General features: G+C 51.5%; 3 protein-coding genes across 9 annotated transcripts in view; 1 reads left to right on the forward strand and 2 right to left on the reverse strand.

The window, feature by feature from the left end:
- Window positions 133-3928, reverse strand: AVPR1B (arginine vasopressin receptor 1B). Its single transcript, XM_021377447.1, has 2 exons — window positions 2414-3928; window positions 133-1694 (listed from the first exon to the last, which is right to left on the reverse strand). Exons 1-2 carry the CDS (start codon window positions 3390-3392, stop codon window positions 1396-1398), a joined length of 1278 nt encoding a protein of 425 aa, XP_021233122.1. The 5' UTR covers window positions 3393-3928; the 3' UTR covers window positions 133-1395.
- Window positions 19761-24305, reverse strand: FAM72A (family with sequence similarity 72 member A). Its single transcript, XM_021377428.1, has 4 exons — window positions 24084-24305; window positions 23397-23474; window positions 22161-22285; window positions 19761-21244 (listed from the first exon to the last, which is right to left on the reverse strand). The coding sequence occupies exons 1-4, from the start codon at window positions 24233-24235 to the stop codon at window positions 21150-21152; spliced, it is 450 nt and encodes a 149-aa protein (XP_021233103.1). The 5' UTR covers window positions 24236-24305; the 3' UTR covers window positions 19761-21149.
- The window catches only part of SRGAP2 (SLIT-ROBO Rho GTPase activating protein 2), an 85722-nt gene continuing 85340 nt past the window's right edge, over window positions 24722-25103 (forward strand). For 2 of the 7 annotated variants that reach the window (XM_021376847.1, XM_021376849.1), the window contains exon 1: window positions 24729-24805. The gene's annotated coding sequence lies outside the window, so the exon portion shown is untranslated. Of the gene's footprint in view, window positions 24806-25103 lie in introns of all 7 variants that reach the window. The other 5 variants (XM_021376852.1, XM_021376854.1, XM_021376848.1 and 2 more) reach the window with 4 other exon arrangements.

Consider the following 25103-nt stretch of genomic DNA (forward strand, 5'->3'; position numbering starts at 1 on the left):
CCTTTGGGCTGGCATTTCCTTTGAATCATGCTTCCTTTGCTGACTGATGTCATAAAAACCTTTTAAATACACTCCATCCACTGGCTTCGCCCTTCCTGCACACACACTGAGCCCTCCTCCCTGCACCTCTTTTTCCTTTGATGCTAAACCCCCTTAGGGCTCCATCACCCCATCACCCAGCCAAGGTGGGGATGCACTGCGCACATTGCCCCTCTCAGCTGCTGGTGATCACTGAGTGCTGCTCGGGCTCTAAACCCCCTCTGGTTGTGGGAGATGCAGGATGTGACCATGGCACATGTGTGTGAGTGAATCACTGCATTGCATTTTCCCTGTCTCCCACCTTTTGCTTTCCCTGCAGCAAACGTGGGGTGCAGGAGGTGATCCTCCCCACCCGAGCTGTGCCCACCCCAGGGTGAGCACAGCTCCCACTCAGTGGCAGCTCAGTGTGACGGACCATGGCTCACCCGGGATGCTGCAGGGCCAGCAGGAAGAAATCCCAGTGCCTCCAGGTCCTGTGCCATGCAGGCGCTCTGCTCCCCGCTAAATAAGACAAAAGCAGCAGCAGCGATTTGAGAGCAGCTCTTTAATGAAGTGCAGCAGCTGTTCAGCAGCGCAGTGCAATGGCTGCTGACTGCAGGAAGGAGAAACTTGGTGGAAGGGAGGCAGAATATGCCTGGGCGAGCCAGAGGTGGGCCAGGGCTCTTCCAGATGTCTCCTCTGTGATGTCTGTGCTGAATTTGGGGTGCTTGCACTGGTGCATTGCAGTGCTGTGGAGGACAATGCCCAGAGCATTGCAGAGCTGCAGAGCGGAAATACCCGGTGCAGTGCAATGCTGCAGAGAGCAATGCAGTGCAATGCAATGTAGTGGTCATGTGTGCTGCAGCCCTGGGGGCATGTGCAGAGCCACAGGGCAGCGGGAAGCCATTTGCATTGGCTGCTCCACCAGCAAAACCACGAGGCTGGGAGACAGGCAATGTGATTGCAAGGAGCTCTCGAGCAGATGTGGCTGCAATGCCTCCTGCTGTGTTCAGAGTGCTTTGCTGGCAGCTGTTAAACACCCCAAACTCTCATAAAAGGCTCTCTCCTAAAAGATGTGCTGATGCAGCATCCCCCAGCAGATGCCTGGGTTGATGTGCATGGAGGGGAGTGGGGCAGAGGGGAGGATGCATCGCAGTGCATGGGGAGGTGAGCGCTGCACGTGGAACAACGGCTGGTGGGGCTGCATCCACCCCCCTGATGCACGCAGCAGATGCAGCACACGCAGGAGCAAAACCCATGAGGACAAGAAGGATGGTGATGCGTTCGGAACTAAGCGCACAGCTCCTGGTGAAATGCAACACTACCAAGTGGGGAGAGAATTCTGCAGTGCCAATGTCCACGCCGTCACACCGTGGCCTACAGCGTGCACGACTCGGTCACTGCTTCCTCCTCGGGGGGGCCGAGGTCGGTGCCGCTGCCCCGGTGCAGGGGGATGCCAGCACTGAGGCCGTGGCTGAGGATGGTGGTCCTCCTGCTGCACAGGCTGCCGGCCGAGCCCTGTCTGTGTGGTGCGGGCGGGGGGCAGCCCCATCGGGCCAGGCATCGTGCGGCGTCCTGCAGCGGGCGCCCGCTGAAGAACATGTAGATCCAGGGGTTGCAGCAACTGCTGAGGCTGGCCAGCAGCATGGTGATGGTAAAAGCCGCGTCAGCGGACTCTGGGGAGGGAAAAGGGGAGAGCATCAGCGTCCACGAGGACGGGCTCGGCACGCAGGGGGCTCAGCATGCAGCACGCAGGGCTTTGGGGGCTCTCTGGCTCCAGTACTAAAAATTCCCTCTTGTCCCATTGCTGGGGTGGCACCTGGCAGCTTTCAGACCCACTGCTTCCCTCGGTCTGCCCGCAGAGCACCTCCCAGAGGGCTGGCAGGCTGGGTAGTGACACAAGCAGGCCAGGAGAGATACTGAAATTAAAATAAAAGTCAGCGTTTGAAATGAAATCCCAAATCTGTGGATTGCAGAGCCAAGCTCTGCAGCTGGCTCAGCAAAAGCCCCGCGGGCACCCGATGCTCTGCGCAAAGGAGCTGCTCCAGCAGCACAGCTGCTCCACAGTGATCCCCCCAGAGGGAGGGAGGGGGGAGCGGCACAGCTATAACTCTCCCTGCGGCCACATGGGAGCACAGCATCTCCTGAAGCAAACCCCCAAATGAGGGGAGAGACACATGGCAAAGCGTTCACATAACAACTTGATGCCTCCCTACAGCTGCTGGTCAGAAGTCGTTGGTTTTCTGTGGGTTTGATGGCAAAAAGCAACGGTCTGGCTCCGCAGAGATGCTATCAGGGAGCTAAGCAGCTCTCCCCCCCCAAAAAACACCGAGGAAAATAAATCAGCTCCCGCTTGTTAAAAACACGTGCGGGCAGCATCCCCACCACTACTCACCATCGTCGGGGGCATCCTCGTCCCACACCGACCACATCTGCATGCTGAAGAAGGGCGCCCAGCAGGCGACGTAGGCCACCACGATGACAAACGTCATCTTCACCGTGCGGATCTTGGCGCGGGAGATGGTGCGCACGCTGCTGACGCGGGAGGGCTGCCCGGCGGGGCACTGCGCGCCCTTCTCACTGCAGCACATGGAGCTGGGGTTGGAGGTGGGGAGCCCTCCTGCCGTGGGGATGCAGCTCTGCGTTTTGCCTTTGAGGTTCTTGCAGATCTCGTGGCAGATGAGGCTGTAGCAGGCGGTGAGGATGCCGACGGGCAGGAGGAAGATGCACAGCGTGGTCCAGGTGACGTAGGCTCGCGCACCCCACGGGGATCCAAAGTCAGCCCAGCAATCCAGCACCCCCGAACCCGGCCTCACCTCCCGCAGGGAGAAGATGAAGAGCTGGGGCGTGCTGAGCAGGGAGCTGAGCAGCCACGCGGCCCCGACCATGGCGCAGGGCTGGCGGCCGGGCTGGCGCAGGGCGCGCAGCGGATGGCACACGGCCACGTAGCGGTCCAGCGTCATGGCCATCAGCGTGTAGGTGGAGGCGAACATGCTGAGCACTTGCAGGTACTTCACCGCCCTGCAGAGCGGGTCCGGCCCCGCGAAGCGATACGTCACCTCCCAGAGCATCTGCGGCAGCACCTGGAAGAGCGCGACGCCCAGGTCGCTGAGCGCCAGGTGCAGCACGAAGAGGTGCATGCGGCTCAGCTTCCTCCCGGGGCGGCACACGGCCAGCAGCACGGCCAGGTTGCCCGCGGTGGCCAGCAGCAGGATGGCAGCCAGCACCCCCACCTCCGCCCTGGCCAGCTGCTCGTCCCGGCCCTGCAGCAGGGTCCGGTTGGGGGTCCCCACCGGGGGCTTGGGGCTCTGCAGCCCTGTGCTGCGCATGGTCCGACTGCTGTGAGAGCTGTTCCAGCCCCAGCCTGGCTCCATCCCAATCCTCAGCGTGTCCCCCTGCGCTGCAGCAGGTTGTCACCTCTGTCCCTGCGCACCTGCTCAGTGCAGGTTTCCTGCAGGGGTGCAGCAGTCCCGGCTCAGCCTTTGATCTGAGCTGCACTGAGCACTCATAAATCCTTCTCTCTCCCTGCACGGCTCATCTTGCAATCCACTTCTACCCCTCAGTTGAAGGAGAGCTCCTCTCTGTTGCTCCCTTTTGGTGCAGTGAAAGCAACAGAGGCTGCATCCCTTTGGCCTTCTCCCTCCAGGAGCAGGCAGGACGCCGGAGAACCAAGCACACTGTGCCCCTATGGGCAGCACTGTGGCTGTGGACGGGGATTTATAGTGGGATCCCCCCCCTGCTGCCTCCAGCCACTGCGTGGCTCCAATTGGAGCTGTGATCCCAGGCTCTGTGGGGAGGTGTGCTGCTCCACTCCACCCCCCCCCTCCCCGCAGCCCCTCTTCAGCAAACTCCACCAACATATATTGCATACACATGCACCGTTCCACGTTTGTTTTGCAACATCAGAGCTTTGGTTTCCCCCTCCCAGCTGCTGATTTATGCCAAGAAGGAATAGAGAAGTGCAAGTGTTTGCGGAGTTGTTGCTTCTGGGGGGAAATAGAGCAGCAAACAAAAGGAGTGCACTGGGAGAGGCTTCTTCCCAGCAGCTCCCTGCCCCGCATTGACCGGTGTGCACACAGCTCTGCCTCACTGGGTGTGATATCTCCCATAAGAGGTGATTATTTGCTGAGTAAAGATTTGCAGATCACCTCTAATCGCCATAAATGAGAACAGTTTGTGTCTAATTAAAAGACATTCATCCTTATAAGAGACCCTACGGGTATGAACTACCTATCATAGGAAAGAGGCTCTCTGAGTTGGTGACAGGAGGTGTTTCGGGGAATAATGCAATTTGCTGTGGCTGTGATCAGACAGCTGCTTTGCTGGAAGATTAATAACAGGCAATGCAAAAAAAAAAAACCCATCTCACAAAGCAATGAAAAGCAAAGCTGAAGGCAGAGGTGGAAGGCAGAGAGTGGAAGCAGCACTTCAACATTTTGCGGCCACACTCAGCTCTCGCTGCCACCAGTTTGATTTGGAACAGTTCTCTCTGCGCTGGGGCTGCTGCTCCAGATTTTTTGTGTTCTGCAGCAGGAGAATCCTGCAAAGGCGCTTGTGGGAAAGCGGAGCTCATTCACAAAAGGAAAACGATCCCCAGAAGACAGGAATTCATTTTCTTTAGGGAAAGATTAACACAGCCAGGGAATTTCTCAAGCAGAGGATGAAAACATAAACTCCTTTGCTCCCATCGCTTTCCTGTGCTTCTCTGAACTCACTGCTGGTGTTTGCAGGCTGTGTGTATTTCAGCCAAACCAGAGCTGTTCCTTCTGCAACGGGCGACAGCGGTGCAATGCAATCCCTTGTTTGCACAGCAGCCCTGAGCACGGCGGCTTGAAGCCCAGGCTGAGCAGGGATGCACGGTGCACGGCATCCGCCTGCAATGCACGTCCTCCTGGTCGACCCGAGGACCTGGCCATGCTCCTGCTGCCGTGTGCTCTCAGCAGCTGTGAGCTCAGCGTGGCCACAGCTCATGGACCGCTCACCTGGAGCTGTGCAGGAGCCCTGGGGCTGAGCTGTGCACAGCTGTGCCCCTGCTGACCGCCCCCAGCTGCAGCCACTGGGGTCATTTCCCAGCAGCCAGCCCCCAGGAGCAGAACTTGGAGTGGTGTGGGTGGGTGGAGGTCTCCCTGTGAGGGTGGTTTGCCTCCTAGCAAAGGAAGGCAGTGCAGGGGGCAATGGGGAGCCCCAGTGCTCTGCATGCTGCTGCTGCAGGGCGAGCTGCAGCGCTCTGCGTTTCCTCCTTCCTCCTGGGTGTGACGCTGAGATACCGGACTGCGAAACTCAATTTGTAAGTCCTTAATGTTGCATTTGTCAAGGTAGATCTGTGTCACGGAGTCGATTTTTGGCAGCTGGTAGCATCAGTGTGACATGGAGCGGAGCACGTGAAATGCACCCTGCATTCCCGCACCCTATGGCACGGAGGGGGGGGGGGGGGGAAGTTTAACAGTGGTTCAACCTCTTGGCGCAGCACTTGGTTCCTTTGTTTTGTGGGTAGCTAATTAATAGGAAAAAAAAAAAAAAAACGAATGAATAAAGGTTGTTGGCTCGGGCTTAAGCGCTGCCTTGGCTCGCTTCTCGAAACAAATATTTTACTTGTGGTATGTGATGGAGTTAATCTCGTGTTGCTGACAGCACAAAGCATGCTTGGGCTGTCTTTTGTCTTTAGCGTTTAAGGGCTGGAATGCCCTTTGTAGTTCAGGTCAGGAAGGGTAGATCTGCTCGTGTCACACTCGTGCAAATGCTATGGAGTCGGTGGTGCTGCAGCTGCTTGCAGCAGGTTGGGATTGCTGTGGGGAGGCTGCCTGGGGCAGGAAGGAGAGCTGGTCCTCTAAACCCAGATATCCTCCAAAATGAGGCCCCTTATTTTCCCTGCACCCCTGAAGATTCCACTGCTGAAGGTTCCCAGTCCTTGCAACCCCGTGTTCTCATACAACCCCAGCTCGGCTGTGCCATTGACTGGAGCCCGTGCTCTTCTCAGGCGTGGGCAGCTGCAACCTGAAAACGTGACATCACTCATTCTGGTTGCTCACGATTTATGTGAAGAGCTTTCAGAGAAGTGCCCACGTGGTGCTCCCCTTATCAGGGCACCGAATGTCTCCGTGCTGTAGTCATCGGGCTGAGGATGTGATCGCGCCCATTGCGGGCAGGGCTGGGATCGGGCACTGCCCAGCGCTGTGGGCGCACGGTGACGGCCCGGCGCTCCCCTGGCCCCGGGCAGACCCAGCTCAGCACGTTCCTGCCATCGCCCTGCAGGCATCCATGCAGTTGGGCAGTGTCAGCTATGGCACAGCCCCAGGCACTGCAGGCAGGAGCCGCTGTGATTTTAAAGCAATTACAAGCCAGATGCGTCCACCAGCCTCCCCTTCTCTTCCCCCCCCCCCCCCCAATCCCTCTTTCAGAGTTGTTTTGTGGGGTTGTTTTTTTTTTTTTTTTTGGTTTTTTTGGGGTTTTTTTTTTTTTTTTTTTTGGCCATTTAATTAAAACNGAGTTGTTTTGTGGGGTTGTTTTTTTTTTTTTTTTTGGCCATTTAATTAAAACCTGTGATCCCGCTTATTGCTGGAGAGCATCCATAAATATGCTGAACAGGGCAGCTCTGGTTGCAATGGAAAGCTGTGCTCCGGGGTCAGGGCAGGGCTGGGTTGGGTGCCCATCTGCAGAGCAGCAATGGGGAGGTGAGGAAGGACGGGAGGGCACTCCACGTGCAGCTGAAACCCTTTGCTGAGTAGATTTGCTTTTTTACTCAGCCTCTAAAGCAAAGAGTGAGGGGTGACCCTGAAGTAGCGGATTGCACCGGGGGATTTCCATGGGATGAAATGAATGTGGCCCTGGGGCTACGGCAGCTGATATCTCCATTACTGCTCGCTCTTTCTGCTTGTTCTGCTGTACCTTTTAATTGGGCCCACACGTGTGGAAGCAGTTAACTTAAGCAGAGACAAGTGCCAGAGGGCAAACTGAAGCAACGCGCCTTCCTGAGAGCAAGTAGCTTGTTTGCCATCCCTGTGCTCTCCTGCTGGTCCCTGTGTGTTCACAGGGGGGTTCAGAGCAATGGGAGCTGTGAAATGCTTCCATTTCCTCCATCTCCTTCTGCTGTTATCACCATTAGCATCTAAAAACCAGACCCAGGAAGAGTGCTTACAACCTTAAAATCAATAATTGAAAGAAAAATCACATTTCAAGGCTGGAAGCCGATGGTTGGGTGGTGGTGTTCTTCTCTTTTCCATTTGTTTGTGTTGTTTTCCCCATCCTGATGCTGCTGTAGGACCCTGTGCTGAAGTCCCACCCTACCCAGGTGGGACAGGTCCTGAATTTTGCTTTGTATGGTGGCAATCTGCTCTGTGCATGTGATTTTCGTACTCTGCAGCCTGTAGGGATGGGAGGCGTTTCTCTTCATGAGAAACCCTGCTAGCAAACCTGCAACCATGAGGTGAAAACTCCAGCACCTACGGTAAACCCAAGGCTGCAGTGGGGGCTGGAGAGGAGCTCTGATGCAAAGGGGAGCAGAAGCTTCAGGATGTGTTTAATTCAGTGTAAGGAGGAGATGACCAAGACCCTTCCTGTGACCCCAGATCTGCTCTCTCTGCTGGTTTCCCCTCCCTTCTAATGTAAGCACTGCTGTCATTAGGAGCCCATTGCCTCCCAAGTGAGAGGCATCAATCAGGATGATGAGAGCAGGGTAGCAGCTGCTTCGGGACGTGTATTAGGAGATGATGAATTATAGGAAGGATGTCTGCAGTGATCCGTGCTCTCCTCATTAAAGCAAAGTTCAAGGCTTCATGATTAAAGGTTGTTCTTGCCTGCTTGATAATCAAGCCCAGGTTATACCTGGATATGGGGGAAATTTGTTTGGGATTATGTATTGCCCCACAAGACCACGTCTCGTTAAAGGGACTGGTATTGAGGTCAGCGTGCTTCCTTCGGTTACAATAGGCATTGCTGGGCATTTGTCACCTGCTACACCATCACCATTATTACTGAATGCTGCTGGGTGGCCAACTATGGGCCTCGAAGATGTTGTGAGCGAGGGCTTGGCCACAAGAACTCTATGGGATGTACTGTTCAGCATCTGAGCAATGTGCTTTCCTCTTCTGCTGTCACTTTGTGCGTGTGACATGGAGAAGAGGACAAAATAAGCCCAATTACGGTGCACTATGGTGGCTTCGCCAGTAGTTCAGCTCAGCAGATAGGAAGTGCCAATGGGATTTCTACCCTCAGCCTGCACGATATGTGCATTTCTTAGTTTTTTTTTCCCCCCCTCCCATCAAAGTGTGTGAAAATCTCCTAGGAAACGTGGCCCTAATGATCTGCCTCCTCCCTGTGCTGTGCTTCCTGCAAATGAAGCAGAAAGCTGTGCTCTAAATATGCTGTCTGCTCCTCCTAATTGAATGGCTGTGGGCAGAGGACGGAGCAGTGCTGATGGAGCTATGGCATTGGGGTGATGGCTTTGTTTGCTGGCTTCCTGCTGAAGGTCTCAGTTCTCAGGATATGCCTTTTGTTGCAGTGCTCTGAGTGTTCCCGTTGCTGCAGGATCTGCTGGGCTGGAAGGAGGCATGAAGACCAAGTGCAGCACAGCAGATGCTGAAAGATTATCATCCAGGGGATGTGAATGGGGAGATGCAGCTTCACCCTTTGATAACGGGTGGGTTTGGGGTTGCCACCCCACGTTGTGGGGTCATCCCACCAGGCTGTCTTCTCAAGGCTGCGGTGCTGCTGTCACCCCAGCCACAACTTGTTTGGGAACAGGCAGCAGCTGGCAAGGGCTGGCACAAGGCAATGAGCCCTTCCCTTTGTGCTTTGGTTGGGACGAAGCCAAGCCGACCCGCTCCCCTGCTCTGGGTCCTCCAGCAGATGGGAGCCCTGGGATGGCAGTTAATGCTGCTTAATCCCCTCCCGACGCGGAGTGTGTACGAGGGGAAGGTGATAAAGCACACGGCTGCACACAGTGTACTGCCTGATGGTCAGGTCACCGCGGGCTGCTGCCCGAAGTTCAACCTTTTCCTTTTGGGATCTCATGAATAACAGCCAGAAATTGGCATTTTCAGCCTATAACGTTGGAGAATTGTCCATCTGTTCCTGAAGAGCTTCTTGCCGCCTAGGACTTCCCAGGGGAGGCAGCGGTTGTAGGATGGTTCATTGCATTGGTGGTAAAGCCAATGGTATGGAGCTCTTCTGAAAGCAGCTCCTTGGGCAATGACTGCAAGGTGAAGGCGGGCACAGGGGCAGCACGGGTTTGGGGTGATCTGCTCCCTCCTTGGAAACTGATTCTGTGAAGTGCCCGACTTGATGCCTCTCAGTGCCTGATAAAGGGAAACCGAGGTGAAAGCCATGTCTGGAGTGTAACTCCTGCTTTCCAGGCAGATCACAGACAGAAGGGATGATTTCAGCTGAAGGTTGGATCAGTCTGTGGCAGTCTGCTTTGTGCGTCTCCAAGAACGCCATTTAACATCACAGACAATTACTTTGTCGCTGGCTCTTCCCTGCACGCACAGTGCTAATTGCCAAGGCATCTCCTAAAAGCTATTTTCATATGCATTTGCACAACAGATTTGAAAGGCCATGAGGATGTACTTAGCGCTGCTACAAACGGGAAATGTTGCCCCATGTTTCACAATAATGACATTTTGGAACCTGCCAAATGCATAGTTTTATCACTTCTAATTCAAATGATCTGTGGACCCGTGTTCTTGGCTGTAATGGATTACCACTTCATCATGCAAGCAGAGCACAGTCTGCACTCAGAGCCTGCTGGTGGGGAAACCACGGCCTGAAATCAATGCATTTTATCACGGGCCTCTATGTTATCTTGCTGTCTCACCGAGCTGCTGTCATCTAGAAAATGAACCACATTAACATGCAGGTCAGGCAGCAAGGGGTGATTTTTCCTTAAGGCTTCTGTATGGACATGGCAATATGGATATTGCAGCAGCATCAGATTTCCATCTGTTTTGCCCCATCTTCAGAGAAGCTCACGCACCGGAGCTCTCTCCATCACCTGCAGCGGTGCTGAGTGCAGGGAGTCAAGCGATGCTCTGGGGTGGGAGGGATGGGTGTTTGTTTTTCATGCGTTGGTGGTTTGAGGTTGTACAAGACAAAAAATGAGGGTGTGCTCTGGCCACGGTCCTGGGCCTCTCAAAGCTCTTTGTTTGCTCACATTTCGTCCATAGGCTTAGAATCACAGAATCATTACGGTTGGAGAAGAATTCTAAGATCACCCTGCCCAACTGCCCACCAAACCATGGCCCTCAGAAAAGAGCAAAGGAATGAGTCCAAGGACCCTTTGCCTTGCCACGGAGCACCAGAGATTGCTCTCCACACAGCACTGAACCATGCGGGTCTGCAACCCGGAGCGCTGCTGGTTCCCTGCATGTCATTCATGACCACTGGGTGCATCGGGTTCCACCTCGGGGCTTAGGTGGCACCTTGCCTGTCACACCGAGGTGACAGAGCACAGCCAGAGGGAGGGGGTGGATTTGCAGCTAAGTGTTGGAAGCAGGTGAAACGAGAAAACCGCTGCTAACCCCTTTGTGCTGAGCAGGGAGGATGGAACCCTCGTGGTCCTCGGTCTCTCGGACAGGTTGATTTGATGGTGAGGCTTAAAAATCGCGAAATGAATTTCTACGTCCCCGAAAGCTAATTGGGAAAGGATTATCCGATGAGGAAACCGGAGATGAGGAGGGAAGGTACCGCTCCCTGATGTGACCTGTGCCTGCTGCTGCTTTCGTTCTTGGGTCATTTGCATGTAACAGAATCCCCTGTAGCTCAGGGCTGGCTCTGCTGCACTCAGGGATGGATGCTGTGCTGCACGGAGCCACCAGTGCTGCTCGCATCCGCCCTGCTTGAAAAACCCAATTTGGGATGCAGGGGAATGAGGCATTGCTTGGGAAGTTACAAAGGTCCCCAGAGCCCCGGGCAGCCCCATTCAGCTAATATCCCGACTTCTGACAGCCAATATCCACTGTCCTGCCCCACAACTAATTAATTTTATACATGAGTGGATTTAACACCATCATTTAGCTCCGTCTGCTACAGGAGGCTTTGAAGTACAAACTGATTATGCAGGGAACAAGCTGGGAGCTGGTTAATGGGCTCCAACAAAGTGCGTGCTGCTGGGAGGCCGCGTTAGATGAAACGCAGAATTTTATTGTTGTTTTGTCTTCGACCTCAGTTTAGAGACGAGGAGAGTTTGTCACGGGGAGAGAAACCCAGTGACAGCACTGGGAAACGTTTAAAGGTGTCAGTGTGCAGGGTCTGGCCCTGCAGCCTCGTTCATTCTCCACCTCATTTGCTGGGCTCTGCTTCGCTCCAGGCAGGCTGCGTGTTAATGGAGGAGATCAAGCTGAAGCAGCTGAACAGCTTGTGTGGATATCGTTTCTCGGATGTTCCCAAGTCCTGATGCTCACGTCTACCTCTGCTAAAGGCATTCTCTCTGGGTGGGCCTTCCATAGCTGTGTTCTTGTGTTTTGACAATCTTGAATAATAGGTAAGGAGGTTATTTAATTAATCACCTTCAGCACATTCCCAGAGACAAGGTTTGCCGATGGATAGCCAAGATCCAGCCAACAGATTCCCCAGGCACTTCCCATCCAGGTATGGGAAGTGAATCAGAAGTGAAGCAGGTAATGACTGACAGATTAGGAAACCTTTCCCGTGTGGCTGTTAAATGACTTCGTGCAGAGATGGAGCAGAAGGACTCTGCAACAGCTGGACAGGACCCCCGGCCTTCCTTTTGCCTTTGTTCCTTGCAGCAGGCTGTTTGTTTCTTGCTTTTGTTGCTATTCTGTTTATCGGATCTGCTTCAAAGAGAGTGCTTTGAATAGCAGACTGCGGGGCTGGGGCATCACCAAGGCCACAGCTGTCCTTCCCGGTGTGGCACTGTCCTCTAGTGGAAAAGGGGCTGCGCCTGAAGATCGTGGGCACGTTTTGGAAGAGGCGGATCACTTGAGAGCGTGCACGGTGCGGCTCCGAGCATGCTGCACTGCAGTGCTCGGGAGCGCTCGGAGGCTGCCGCGGCCGCCGGGAAGGTGAGAGAGAAACGCTTCAGTTCTCTGCATTGGGAGAACATAGATGCCGAGCAGCCTCCTTCCTTCCGTACCGCGTTGCCGGTCATTGGATTTTAATTGAAAAACCTGTGATGCAAAGGGTGCGTGGCGTGGAGTTATGGTCACAAACGCAGCGGGCAGAGCTGCGGGCGCCGCGACCCTTCCCCCTGGAGCCCAGCTCGGGGCGTTTCCCTCCGCGCCGCGCTCCCCCGCTCCGCAAGGTGGCGCCATAGCGCCGGTTCCCGGGGCCCTGCGCGGGTGCGGGCGGTGCCCGGCGGGGCGGCCTTGCCCGGGGAGCAGGCGGCGTTCTGGGGGTGCTGGAGGTCGGGGGTCCGGCAGCGCTGTGAATCTGCTGGAAAGGCTGAGGTGCGATGGAGCCACGCGAGTGACAGCGCTCTGGGAGTGGAAGGGATGTGAAATGAGGCAGAAGCGGGTTGATCGCTTCGCTTCCCGGCAGGGAAAAGCCTTTCCAGCTCTGTTGCTGCCCTGGAGGTATCTCTGGTTTCCACCACAAGTGACGGGGGAATTACCCCTCGGTCTGCTGCTCTCTTGCTGACGTGGCTGCGCTTGGATGTCAGATGCTGGAAATCGTTTCTGCAGTCTCTGAAAATGCTGGGCTGGAGGAGGGGGCCTGAGCTGCGACCTTCTCCCTTGTCAGCATTGCAGCTCGGTGGGGACACGTTCAGGTCCTGCTGGTGCTGAGCTTCCAACAGCTGTGCCATCCGTTCCCTTCTCTTTCTGGCCTTGGTGCGGGGGTTGCGGTTGCCAAAATGCCTCTCTGATAGCCGGGGAGGAGGCTCAGACAGAGGTCCTGGCAGTTACCACCATGTGGCCAGACCGTGTCTAAGGTCTTTTTCAAGAAGCCGTTGGTTGCTCAAGTTGCTTCACGATGCTCGAGGAAAGGGCGACTGCTTCTTCCTCTCCTGGGGCCACGTGTGAGGCCGTGTCCCGGGCAGATGCTGGCGTTGTGTTCACTCAGCTCCCTGAAACTCGGCTGAACTGCACCCAGGCCGATTAGGGCCCAGCAGAGCGTGTCCGTGCCGCAGGAGGTCGGGGTTGCTGGGTGAGGGAGTTTCCCCGCGGAGCTGCTGCCGTTCCTTTTGCACTTGTTAATTCCTGGCCAAGTCCTTTAGAAATGAGACAGAGGTCTCTTTGCCCCCAAAACGCCTGCCGTGACGTTCTTTTGGTTACACGTAAGCAGCTAAGGATTCTGGGGCTGGTTGGGGGATTTTCACCGTTTTTTTTTTTTTTTTCAAAGGGAGATCTGGGTTGGGATTGTTTTCTTCTTGCACGTGTGAATTGTCTGCATTTTTTTTTTCACGCGTCTGACGGCAGAGTTACGGCTAGAGAACGTGGATGCTGTAACCTCGCTGACTTTTCTCAAGCTGCTTTTATTCCTACCGCTGTTCTATCTATATAGCTCTCTCTTTTTATTTTTTTCCTGTTCAGAATAAGACAACTATGTCTTGCCTGCTTCACGATGTGACAAGTACCAGGAGGGATATTTCTGTGGCTGACTGGGCACATGGTGCAGACGTTGCCCTGATGTCTGCATTAACCACACCCACACAATAGCAGCTTGATTTCCATCTTTCCACCTCCCTTTGAAGCTTCTGATACAGCCCTGGGCTCCTGGAGGGCACGGCAGTGAGGGATAGGGATGTAAGGAACGTTTCTTTTGAGCTTCATAGCAGTGTTTCCTACCCGTGCTGCATGCCTCAGGAGTGATTCCGGGCTTGGCCCCACGTCTTGCAAAACTCATTTGGCATTCTTAGGAGAGCTGATGTTTTTGGCGAGTTGGAGATTCTGATAAATGTTGTTGGCACATCTGATTTATTGTCTGCCTCTGTTCCCAAGGAGACCACATATGTAGCAGTCTGAGATAAGCAGCTTATAACCCAAAGGTGGTTGCCTTAAAATATCAGCGTCCCTTTCTCTGTTTCTATTGATAGCAAGCTCTTGCTTTTCTTGCTATCTTTATTTCACTCTGTTATCAGAGAATTAAATGCTTAGTGCTGTGCAGAGGAACCTCTCTGTCTTTAGATTTGGCTGCAGTTTTACATTCAGTTGGATTTTCTGTTATTGCTCTGAATGTAGACCCATTGAGTATAATGGCAGTTCCGTGGGCTGGTGGTGGTGGTTGTGCCGAGATCCAGAGCTGGCAGCCCCTGCTCACCATGGGACAAGTGCACGGGGACATTTGCAAGCTGACCTGCAGGAATAAAGGCAGCTGGCTCCTGAGCTGGCCAAGGCAAAGGGCCGCATCTGGGCTGGAGGGACCGGTGTTCTGCTCAAGCACAGCAACAGCCCCATCTGCAGAGCTCGTGTGCTCCCTCGCTCCGGCCGTGTTGGATGGAGAGATGCTTCTCTTCATCTCTGCTAAGCTGAGTTTTGACACAGAATCCAAGCAGAAAACTGCTGTCTTATGACATCTGTGAGTTCCCGGCACCGTTCTCTTCTTGTGACCGAGTCAGCAAGCAGAAGATGAGTTTCCTGATTTTCATTTCTTATTTCTCCAATTGCCTCATCATCAGCGACTACAAAAGTAGCAAGCAAATAAAATCTGAGACCTCAGGGAATGGGGAATGTAAAGCTTTAGAAACACTGCATCCATGCCATGGCATCAGAGCTTGTGTTGGGGTTGAGCTTCTGGTCTTCTGAGTGCCCATCTTCCAGCCAGGGGGTGCTTGGTTGCCTCCTCTTGTCCCAAGGCCATTTGCAATCCAAGGTTGGCTTTGAGGAGCGGATGAGGACAGTGTGAGAATTTGTGAGGGAAATGACAAAGAGGGAAAGAATTCATTTCTAGCAGAGAAATTTTCAGACCGTAATTAACGTGTCTTCTCGGTGCGTGTATCTGCATGCACGCGCCCAAGCAGAGCTGACTTTGATCTCTGCAAGGCTCGGGAGAGTACGGGCTGTGAAATCAAACTCATTAGGGACAGAGCATGGGGATAACTGCAAGGCTTTCCTTTGGGCGCTGGAAAACAGCAGGCTTGGGTACACCCAGCACCTCTTGTCAGCCCTCAGAGCACAGGAAGAGATGTGACTGAGCTAAATACAGCAGCAAAGCACCGAGAGGGGAAGTGATGCTGCATCTGTCGTCAGCTCTGGCAAAGTGCACTGCAATTAACCCCCAAATCAGCTGTGCCCAGGTTTGCACGCCCCAACAGGAGCTGGGAGGGCTGAAGTGATGCAGGACGAGCGGCTGTTATCAAAGTGCCTGCTGCTTTTTGTTGAGTCTTGTGATTTTTGTGGTTGCATTACAGCAAGGGCTGCTCCATGCGCTGAGCACCTTCCATTGGGATGGCACAAAGGGAGGGAGCGACTCAGATTCCGGTGTCATCACTGGTGTGTTCGTACCAAAGCCAAGTGGGCGTCTAATTAATAGGATAAAAGGCTTCTTACAGTGGTCAGGACCAGGTGCTTTAAGCAATGGTTCATTTTTGACTACGCATGAAATGACTGGAATTAAAAAATGGACATATTTTACTGAACATATACTGCCTGGCACTTGTGGATGTTGCTGTCTGGTTGCAGTTGGGGGGGGGATATGTGTATGTCTCCGAATTTTCACTTCTGAGCTATAAAATTACATGGATTTTCGGTAGAATTCATTTCACAGAGTAAAACTCACTTGCAATCTGTGTTCCAACAAAAATTCGCAAGGGCAGAGCGACGTTATGGAAAGTCTTGTGATGGACCTTTGCACAAGAGCGGATTGCTTCATTTTTTCCAAACATTTTTTGGCCTTGATTAATATCTGAGTGGATGCTAGGGGCACTCTGTGTTAAATTTCACAACCGTCCCTCAGATGTGACCCTGTGCTATTCCATCTGTCTTTAACCAAACAGTTCTCACATTTTGTGAGATTGGGTCGGCTTCGTTGACCACGCTGTTGGGAAAGTCTTGCAGCTTTGGTATTCTGGTGCCCTAAAACCATCTCTTTCTTTCTCTATTTCCACTCGCACAGTGATGAGCCCACGGAGTAAGTGAATCAGCCCGAGGAACGGCTCTGAAATGGATTTTCTCTTTAGTTTGCCCTTCTGTGTGAAGCTGTCAGATGTGCCCAGTGGACACAAGATTTATTTTTCCCTTTTTGGTTTGACGTTCCCATCACACCTGTATTTCTGGCCTCGTCTCCTCAGCTAGCAGAAATTTCCTTATCCCTGACAGGGCCGTGTGCTCGGGTGGGATGAACAAGGCCGCTTCTGCTGCAGCACAGCAGGGAAGAATCTGAGTGTGGCTGCAGTTTTGCTGGGGAGATGTTGGGTTATTTTTAAGAAGATCGAGTCTTTTCCATCAGTCTTGCTTTGCAGCTGCTTGCACCGATTTCTGCATACTTTGGCGTGCACGTGGGAGTGCATGAGAGCGCTGTGGTGCTCATTTCCCTCGTGTAGCATTCCCTGGGTACATCAAGCTGTCAGCATTCCAGTGACATCCATCCAAAGCAGAGCACTGGAGATTTTGTCTGGCTTACATTTGGCCAGCTTTGCTCCTTGGTATTTTTTTTCCCCCCCTCAGTGCTGTCCAAAATGTGAGGCGTGCTTTCTGATGAGAAATCGACAGAGTGCAGGCTCGCTTTGTTATGGTTGTGTCACACGTGCACGATGACAAGATGCTGCAGACAGCAAAGCAGCTCAAGTGTCCCTCTGGCTGTCAGCTGCTTGGAAAATGCTGGTGCTGTTTCAAAGCGTAGCATGGTTGATATTTCCCTCTGAGAGGGAATTTTGGGTGGTGCATCAGCAACTTGGAGGTAATTTCACAGGAGATGCTGGAGGCGAGCATCCTGCTTTTCTCTTTTGTCATTCTTGCGTCCTGCATAAATTGAAGAGCACGTCTCTTAGTTCTATGAATTCTGAAGCCGTACAGGTTTGGAAGAACCTGTTTTCCATGCAGGCTTTTGATGCCTGTTTGGCTATAGGGTATGTTCACTTTGTGTGATAGAGCAAGAGGGAAAGCAAATCATGCAGCAGGACTGCGGGAATGTTGGCATAGAGACAGCTCCTTGCTGGAAGTATGAGAAGATTGAGTACGGGTACTGGAAGAGCTGAATACGTTCATAGACTTTCAAATGCACGTTGGTATAGGAAGAAGTGATCCACAGCTGCAGGAACAGGCCCAGCTCAGCTCTCTGTTGCAGCCTCAGAACTAAGGAGACTCCTCTGCAGATCTGTGTGGTTCAGGCTTTACCTCTGATGGAGCCAGTCGTGCTGCTCCCTTACCATCCCTGGGCTATTTTGTTTACCGTGTGAGTTCTTGGAGCCTACAAGTTGCTATGCTTGTGCAGATTCTTGCACAATAAGCACCCATAGCTGTTGTCCTCTACGAGCCTGTAGACACTCCCTTAATCCAAATAATAGTACGCAAAGGCTGTTTACTTGGGATGCGCACTGTTCCTTGGGGTATGCTTTCAGAAACCACACAGACTGCAAACGTAATCAACTACGTGACAATAACCTCTCAAGACAAAGTAATTAGGTGATTTGCAATGAATGACCGTTTTGCCTGACTTAAAAAAAAAAATAATCATGCTAGCTCTTGAACGCCAGGGAGAAGAGCAGAGATGGCTCAGCCATTCCTGTCTCTTATCAAGCCCTGCGAATGTAGGTCTCAGTCCCAGGAGAGGTGACCCATCTTCGTCTGGTTTGAAGCGGATGAACTGCATTCCAGGCTACAAAGAGAGTGCCTCTCATGTGGAACCTCCCTCAGTAATCAACGTATTGGTTTGTGCTGATAGAGATCACATACTGAATTTCATTACAGAATGATGCTCGCTGTGGTCTTTGCAGCATGCTGTTGTCTCCTTGGCAGCTGCTTTGCATCCTGCACTTGGCTGCAGTTCAGTGGTAAAGGAATTCTTTACTGTTTGTCATTGGAAAGCACTTTGGGATGAATGGTGCTACATAAATGGAAGATTATGATTAGGCATTCATCTGTACTGGAATAATGAAGAATATTTAAATGTGCTTTTTCTTCTAGTCATCTTCATTTAATAGGAAGAGGAATCCATGTATCACTATTTTGCTATGACATTCCCCTACCCCTCCAGCTAGAATAGCAAGCTGCAAATTGCAGAAAATGCATGACCAGGGATGACAGCGTGATTGAACAGGGCCCCGTGGTCCAGACTGAAGCTATTTGTCCTCAGTGGCTTTGGGAATTCTACTTTCACATGTTTTCATCCAAACAAGTCTGCTACCCTGAGCCTGCAAGTCAGTGTCACACACCCTCTGGGAGCTGCTGGGTTGGGTCTGGCGTGCTGTGTGACAGATGAGTGCCCCGTGGCAGAGGTCAGGCTATGGGCATTGATTTCAGCTAAGTGGCCAGTGGCAGGAGGCTCTGTAAGTCTGGCAGTAGCTCTGGCTTTGAGTCTAAAACTGAAGATTCTTTGCCTGTTTAATCTCTTCTGAATAAAACCGGGTCCGACCGGAGACACTAATGTTCTTGGAGTTACTTGCCTTGTGTGCTTTAATGAGAAGAGAAAAGCCTTAGGATGGTGTTCTTGTTTTTCTCTCTCTTTTTTTGCTCTGCTTTAGGACTGCATTGGCTGCTTGGTTAACATCATTTTAACTTTCCCTGTAAAATCCTCAGCGCAGACAACAGCCACACATCTTGTCTGTGTTCGACTGCCCCTAGATCTAGCAGGAAGCTGAACCCTGCTGCTCCTGCTCCATTCGTTCTAGAAGTTCTCTGTCTTCATGTTCAGCATGACTGTATCACGTACCTTGCCAAGCCTGACCTTCCAAGGGGTTCATGAGATTCCAGGGCCGTGCTACGACATATGCATCTTGTATGTCAAAGAGCAAAGAGGAACGCAAACAACAAGCGGTGAAAGCGAGCCATTAGTTATTTTATTTCAGCAAAGCCTTGGGAAGTTAAAGCACATCGGGGTGTTTCTAGTGGGGTTATATTGGTGGTAGGTGGCTGGTTGGGCTGGATGATCTTGTAGGTCTTTTCCAACCTAGCTAATTCGATGATTCTATGATTCTAGAAGCACTGATCTAGCTGTGTGCCAGCTGCTCTGTGTTAGATGTATCTATCAACCTGGAAGCTAATTCCAAGTGAGTCTTGGAACCTTAACCCAAAACACGAGGGCCCCATGAAGAGGCAGTGCCGGCTCTACCACAAATTGCTTAGTCAGCTCTTCTTTCATTTCAGAGAGAAAGCAGCTCTAGATATGATTAGTTTGTTTGGTAACATTCCTAACAGCTGGAGCAATAGATGATGTTTGTTTGCTTTGCATATACTACATACAACTGTTTTTTTTTTTTTTATTTAGGATAAAGATAGAACTGACTTAAGAGTTGGCTCGTTTTTCATCTCAAGCTGATGCCGGGTTGAGATGAACTAGCTCAAACAGGCCTGTGTAATTATAGTAGCTCATAGTAGAACTTCCAGTTCTGTGTGCATGAGCAGATAAGAGAGCAAAACCAGAACCAGTGACTTGGCTGTGAAGGAATTAAAGCCCTCTACGACTCTATGGGTAATGAGTGAGCATAGCTCTACAGTCACCTCTGCCACTGGCACAGAATTGACTCATGATTGTGAAGATGAGTTTTGGGGAAGGTTGAAAGTGGCAAATGTGGAGCTCGCATCAAAGCAGAATTACATTATGGGCCCTTTTTTGAACTATTCATTATTTTGAAGTATTGTTTTCACCACCTAACTGCTGTCATTACACATCCATACTCATTACAGCCCATAGAATACACCATCCAAACATTTTATTGCATGAGCAAACATAACACAGGAAATCCAAACAAGACATACAGATATACATAGGCACATGAATATATACACATCAATATACATTTATACAATGCAGAAGAGGTAGCACCATTAATTAAGAAATATATATAATGCAGTAAAGGCAGGAGACAAGTCAGATCTGCCTTCATCGTACCTCTTCAAAGCATCATGAGATGTTATGGAATGATTTATTCAGCATCAATCCAAGATTAAAAATGTAGTCAGGTCTCTTTTGTGATTGTAACTTGAATTTTCCAAAGATAATCCTTCAAGTAATTAGCTGAAGGGGACAGTGGTTAGTTAATAAATAAAATACCATGACTAACAACTCACATAATGAAAATTAAATCTATTGCTTCTTGGAGGAATGAGCATGTCTATACACTTCAGGGTGTGAAGCTAAGCACAAACTTTGAATACTTTATTTTTTTTCCTATCTTGAAACAGACTAAATTCTGTTTTAGAGAAATGCCTAAAACAAAACAAAAAAAAAACCCTAACGCTGAATTGGATGGATTTCAGTGTTATCTTACCAAAAATTCTGCTGTAGGCCCAAAGTTACATTGGACGTTAACAGATTTCAGTATCTAGGTTTCACTGAGTTGTGTATGGGGGAAGGAAATTGAAAACTCTGAACTTGATTCCTGCAGAAACATGATCCTAAAAGTACTGAAAGATGATGACAAGCAAACTCGGTAAGACAGCTCCCCAGTCCACATCCAGGAGCTTTCTTACATGCCTCAGATGTCTAGAGAACAAGGTGCTAAAAGCAAGAGAGACAGAACATAGAGCCAAAGCTGCTACACTTGGAGACATTTGTTCAGCTGCTCTTGAATGCTCAGATCAGAAGCTCTGGGCACTGAGTGCTCTGTGTGACTACAAAAGCAAAGCTCCTTCAGAGCGTTCTCCATCAACCAAACCAACTATTCTTCTAAGCTTTCAAGCTGTGCTTCCAGCATGTGAAAGACCTCTCTGTTAATACTGTGTTAGAAAAGGAGAAAAATACAGTTAAGAACACACGTTAATTGTGGAGAATTAAGTGTAAAAGCGAAACAGACCTAGACCTCAGTGTGAATGCACCTGCTGTCTGCAGGTCAAGGTATTAGAGATACAGATCTCATCAAGCCATGCCTCTGGTCAGAATAATGCATACACACCAGGGAGATGGGTGAGTTTAAGGAAGGCTACAATGAAAGCAGATGCCAACTTCCTTTTTTGGGATCGCTCTCCAGATTTCCTAGCTTCCTCGATTGTTTAAGCTCTGATGGGCCAGCAGGAAGAAGAGTCCAGAACAAACAGCAGTGCAGTGTATCTAGGGGAAATACTGCGGCATATCGTAGATAAGTGTTATCTGATATACTCCTCCTCGGAGATGCATGACATGTCTTCATCTGTGTTTTCCTCCAAATCTGGCAAGTTGCCCCAGAGCAATACATTCACACCTGGTGGAAAGAAGGAAAGACGGACGAGGAAGAAAACAGGAAAGGTATTTTTGGATAGCGACCTCATTTTCAGGTTGCTCAAGTGCCCGTTTTCAGAGAAAATTACTACTCTTATTGCTGCAAAACCTGGTAAATCACATTCATGTTAACGATATCAAGACTATTTCCTATTTTTCTTCCAAAGCGATCTTAAGTGGTGTTTACAGCACAGTTCAAAGAATTAAGTCCCTGTACACTGATGTATTCATGTAGCTAATTCATGTAGCTATTGATAGTCCCCTCATGGCTGATTTATTTTTAAACGCATTGATTTGAAGCACGGGTGACACTGAAAGGTTTAGACAATAAGTTACTCTCATGTGCAAGGAGGAGAAATGATTTGTCAGAATGCTATGCACTCCTGAGGACTCAAGGCAAATTATGCTAGACACTTGGCATCCAAACAAGATCGAGCTGAATAAAGCAGCAAGCATGAGCTGCAATTTCAGCTTGAGCTAATGGGGACTCAGTTATACAGGGTCAAAGTGACAACATGACTCACCCAAAAAAAGAGTGCCCATCGGACAGCTGCCCGATAGCACAGTAAAGCCATACATACTGTTATAAATAGCAGCCAGTGGCCACGTTGCTTGTACTAGTTATAACATTGCCTCAGAAAATCCTGACTTCTGTCTTTGAGAACAGTAGGTTAAGATTTCTGGTGAAGACTAATTTCCGCTGGAAATATTCACTTACCAAATAACTACCACTACCTCCTCCAAAGTAGCTCGCTAGATTAGCAATACAGTAACACTTGCTGTATGCCTCCATATGCTATATGTTCTCCATATGCTTAACTATATTGAGATGTCTCATTAGAAAGAGGATTTGGAATTCAGGATTTCAGGGAAGAGAAGGAAACATATGTGTTCCTTACCAGAAGAGTCTAGTCTGTTGATGCCAAAGACTGCTTGGCTATAGAACATCCAGAAGTGGCCATTATTACAGGACAGCAGGCAAGGTTTGCAGGGAGAAATCACATGATAACCAACAATGTTACCACTGGAAAGACAAGTGAAATAGTGAGCAACGCAAATGCCTGATGAAAGGGTAATTTTTTTTTTTTTTATCTAACTCAAATTAATGTTCAATAGCCAGGATACAAGACAGCTATGTGATGCTTCTATTGTGGTAAAGTTAAGGGAACGTAATTAAGCAAGCATCTTAAATATTTAGAGAACATCTGTCAGAGAGTTACAGAATATCAAAGTTTTAGATCTTTGGCACAGAGAACCATTTAGTAACATAAATTGTGTAATCCAGAGCAGTAATCCGGAGTAGTTTACATACCAGTGATACTGTATCACTAATCGTAGTGCATTGTTTTGTTTTTTTTTTTTTCTGAAGGCCAATGATTCCATTGGAATCAAATCCATCGTGCGCATACAGCCCCTCTATACAGAAACACTGTGTATGGGAGAGTATCAGGAGTAGGAGGAGTATTGAGACTGAGAACATTGACGCCTTATCTGGTTGAAAGTTAATGATAGGTTTTCTGCTTTCTCAGTCACGTACTCCAGTGAGATATTTCTGTCATAAGACGACAAAATTTTTTTACCATAACCCACTCCTACCCTTTAAATCGGAACGAGCTAAAAGTCACGGTTATGAAGCAGGGAGGATTCTCTCAACTCTACATGGAATGTGTTAGGGTTGTTTTTAATCTTAAATATCATACATTAGTAAAGAGGATAAAAGAACTCCAAGAACTTTAGTGACAGCATCTTCCATCTGCTAGCAACAACTAGATCTGCCAAGAGGATGTTCTATTAATTAGAATGAATAACTACTTCTTACTGCGGCCTTATTCACACAATTATCTCAGTGTTGAAGCAGACGTTTAATCAAGCAGGTGGCACGCAAGCTTTCCCATATACTCAGACTACTGACAAGGTTGTCACATTTCCACTTGGGACTTGCGCAGAAATAGACTGGCAGCCAAGCCCAGAAGCAGTGGGCTGAGTTTCTATCAGGCAGCATTAGATCTGAACTGGAGCACGCCGCAATCTGTTCGTTCAGCCTGCGAACTGCAGCAGTCTGCAGCGAGAAGGCCAAGCAGCACCGCGGCTCTGCGCGCACGGTGGGTGCTGCCGCCCCTGAACGACATCCTTACCACTTCAGACACGCGATGTTCTTCAGTTTGCACTTGCAGATCTCAGTAAAATAGCAGCTGCCGATGAAGTCAACGGTGCTGGGTGGGAAGAAAGAAGAGAAAGAAGTTTAGATACGGCTCTGCTTGCAGCGGGACGGATTCGATAACGCAGATGTGAAGTCACAACAGAGCCACGTTAGTGTCAGTCCTGTGCGCTGCTTTATTCGTTCCAAAGCTCTCCCGGGAGAAAACAGTGCCCTTTTCTTGTTGCTTAGGGGCCATGCTCCCAAGGGAACAAGAAGACCCACGTGGGATCCCATTGAGGCACTTCTGGGGAGCCCAGAAACTTCTCTGGTATCGCCAACACCCACAGGTGGGGCCCCAGCTCCTGGCACACCTCACCCAGCGCAGCAGCTCCAAGGCTGGGGCTTGGGAAACCAGGCCTCGGATTTCTTATCTCCTTTTGAACCCCTACTTTCTTATTAGCATGTCGTTCTTCAATCTTATTTTCCTTAGCGTTCAAGTGCTGTTATGGGAAAGCGGCAGGCAGCCAGCCCAGAGCGTGGCTGTTCCGGGAACGGGGCAGAGCAGGTTCGTTCTGTTTGCAGATTGCTGAAGCGCAGTTCGAGTTCCGGAGGAGCTCCGGTCTCGCTCCCTGCGGGGTGTGCGGGGCGAGGCCCGGCCCGGGGGTCCCGAGGCGGCTCTTACCCCGACGGCGGGATGTCGGTGGAGTAGAGGTCGGTGTCGGTGTCGGCCAGCAGCACGGCTTTCATCCCCCGCGAGCTCAGCACCTGCTGGCAGAAGCGGCAGCACAGCACGGTCACGTTCCGGTCCGCGAAGGTGCAGCCGCTGCCCGACATCGCGGGCGGCCGCCGGGCCCCACCGCTCCCGTCCGGGCCGCCGCAGCCAACGGCCACGCTTCTTCCTGTCAGTTTGAATTCCCGACCTCAGTCACCCATTGGTCGTGGCTGGCCCCGCCCCTTTCTCTGATTGACGGAGAGCAGGGGCGGGGCCCGTCCCTTCCTGCTCGCCGTTGGAGGAGCCGCGTGGCACCACCCCTACCGCCTCGACATTGGCGGAGGGGCACGCCCTGCTTCGCTCCCATTGGCCCCTCCTGTAACCTCTTTGCATACCGCGCCCCGCCCCTCCGCAGTCCTCGGGGCGGAGGCCATCGCGCCGCGCCGAGCCCCGCCCACTGCTCCACGGAGGGGCGGAGCTACGAGAGCCAGCCGCGGGGCGGGCCCGGCTGAGAGGTGGGCTCTTCCGATTGGCTTTCACGCCCGCCTATCTCCCGCAATTCTCTCCGTTCATTGGCCGCGCCGCGTGGCGGGGACGGGCCCGGCTGCGGGCTGCCGAGGGTGAGCGGGTGGCGGGCGGGCGGCAGCGGCCGGAGGACGCCGGGCTGCGGGAGGCGGCTCCGCAGTGCCCAGGTAACCGTCCCGCCCGGCCGCGGGGCACCCCTGCAGGGAGGGGGACAGCCGCTGGGCCGCCCCTCAGCCCCTTCCCCTTCAGCTTTTCCCCTCTGGTCGCGCCCTCGAGGCGGGGCGTGGGGCGCGGGCCCGGCCGGGAGCCCCGCGGTGCGTGTGTGTGTGTGTCCCCCCCGGGAGCCGCCGCCGCTTCCTTCCCCGCCGCCCTCATTGTTCTGCGGGGCGGGATGCGGATCCGCTGTGTTTATTCGCTCCTTCCTCCCGCGGGGCTCGGGTAAAAAAAAAAAAAAAAAAAAAAAAA

Source organism: Numida meleagris, chromosome 25 (genome assembly GCF_002078875.1).
Source record: "Numida meleagris isolate 19003 breed g44 Domestic line chromosome 25, NumMel1.0, whole genome shotgun sequence".
NCBI lineage: Eukaryota > Metazoa > Chordata > Aves > Galliformes > Numididae > Numida > Numida meleagris.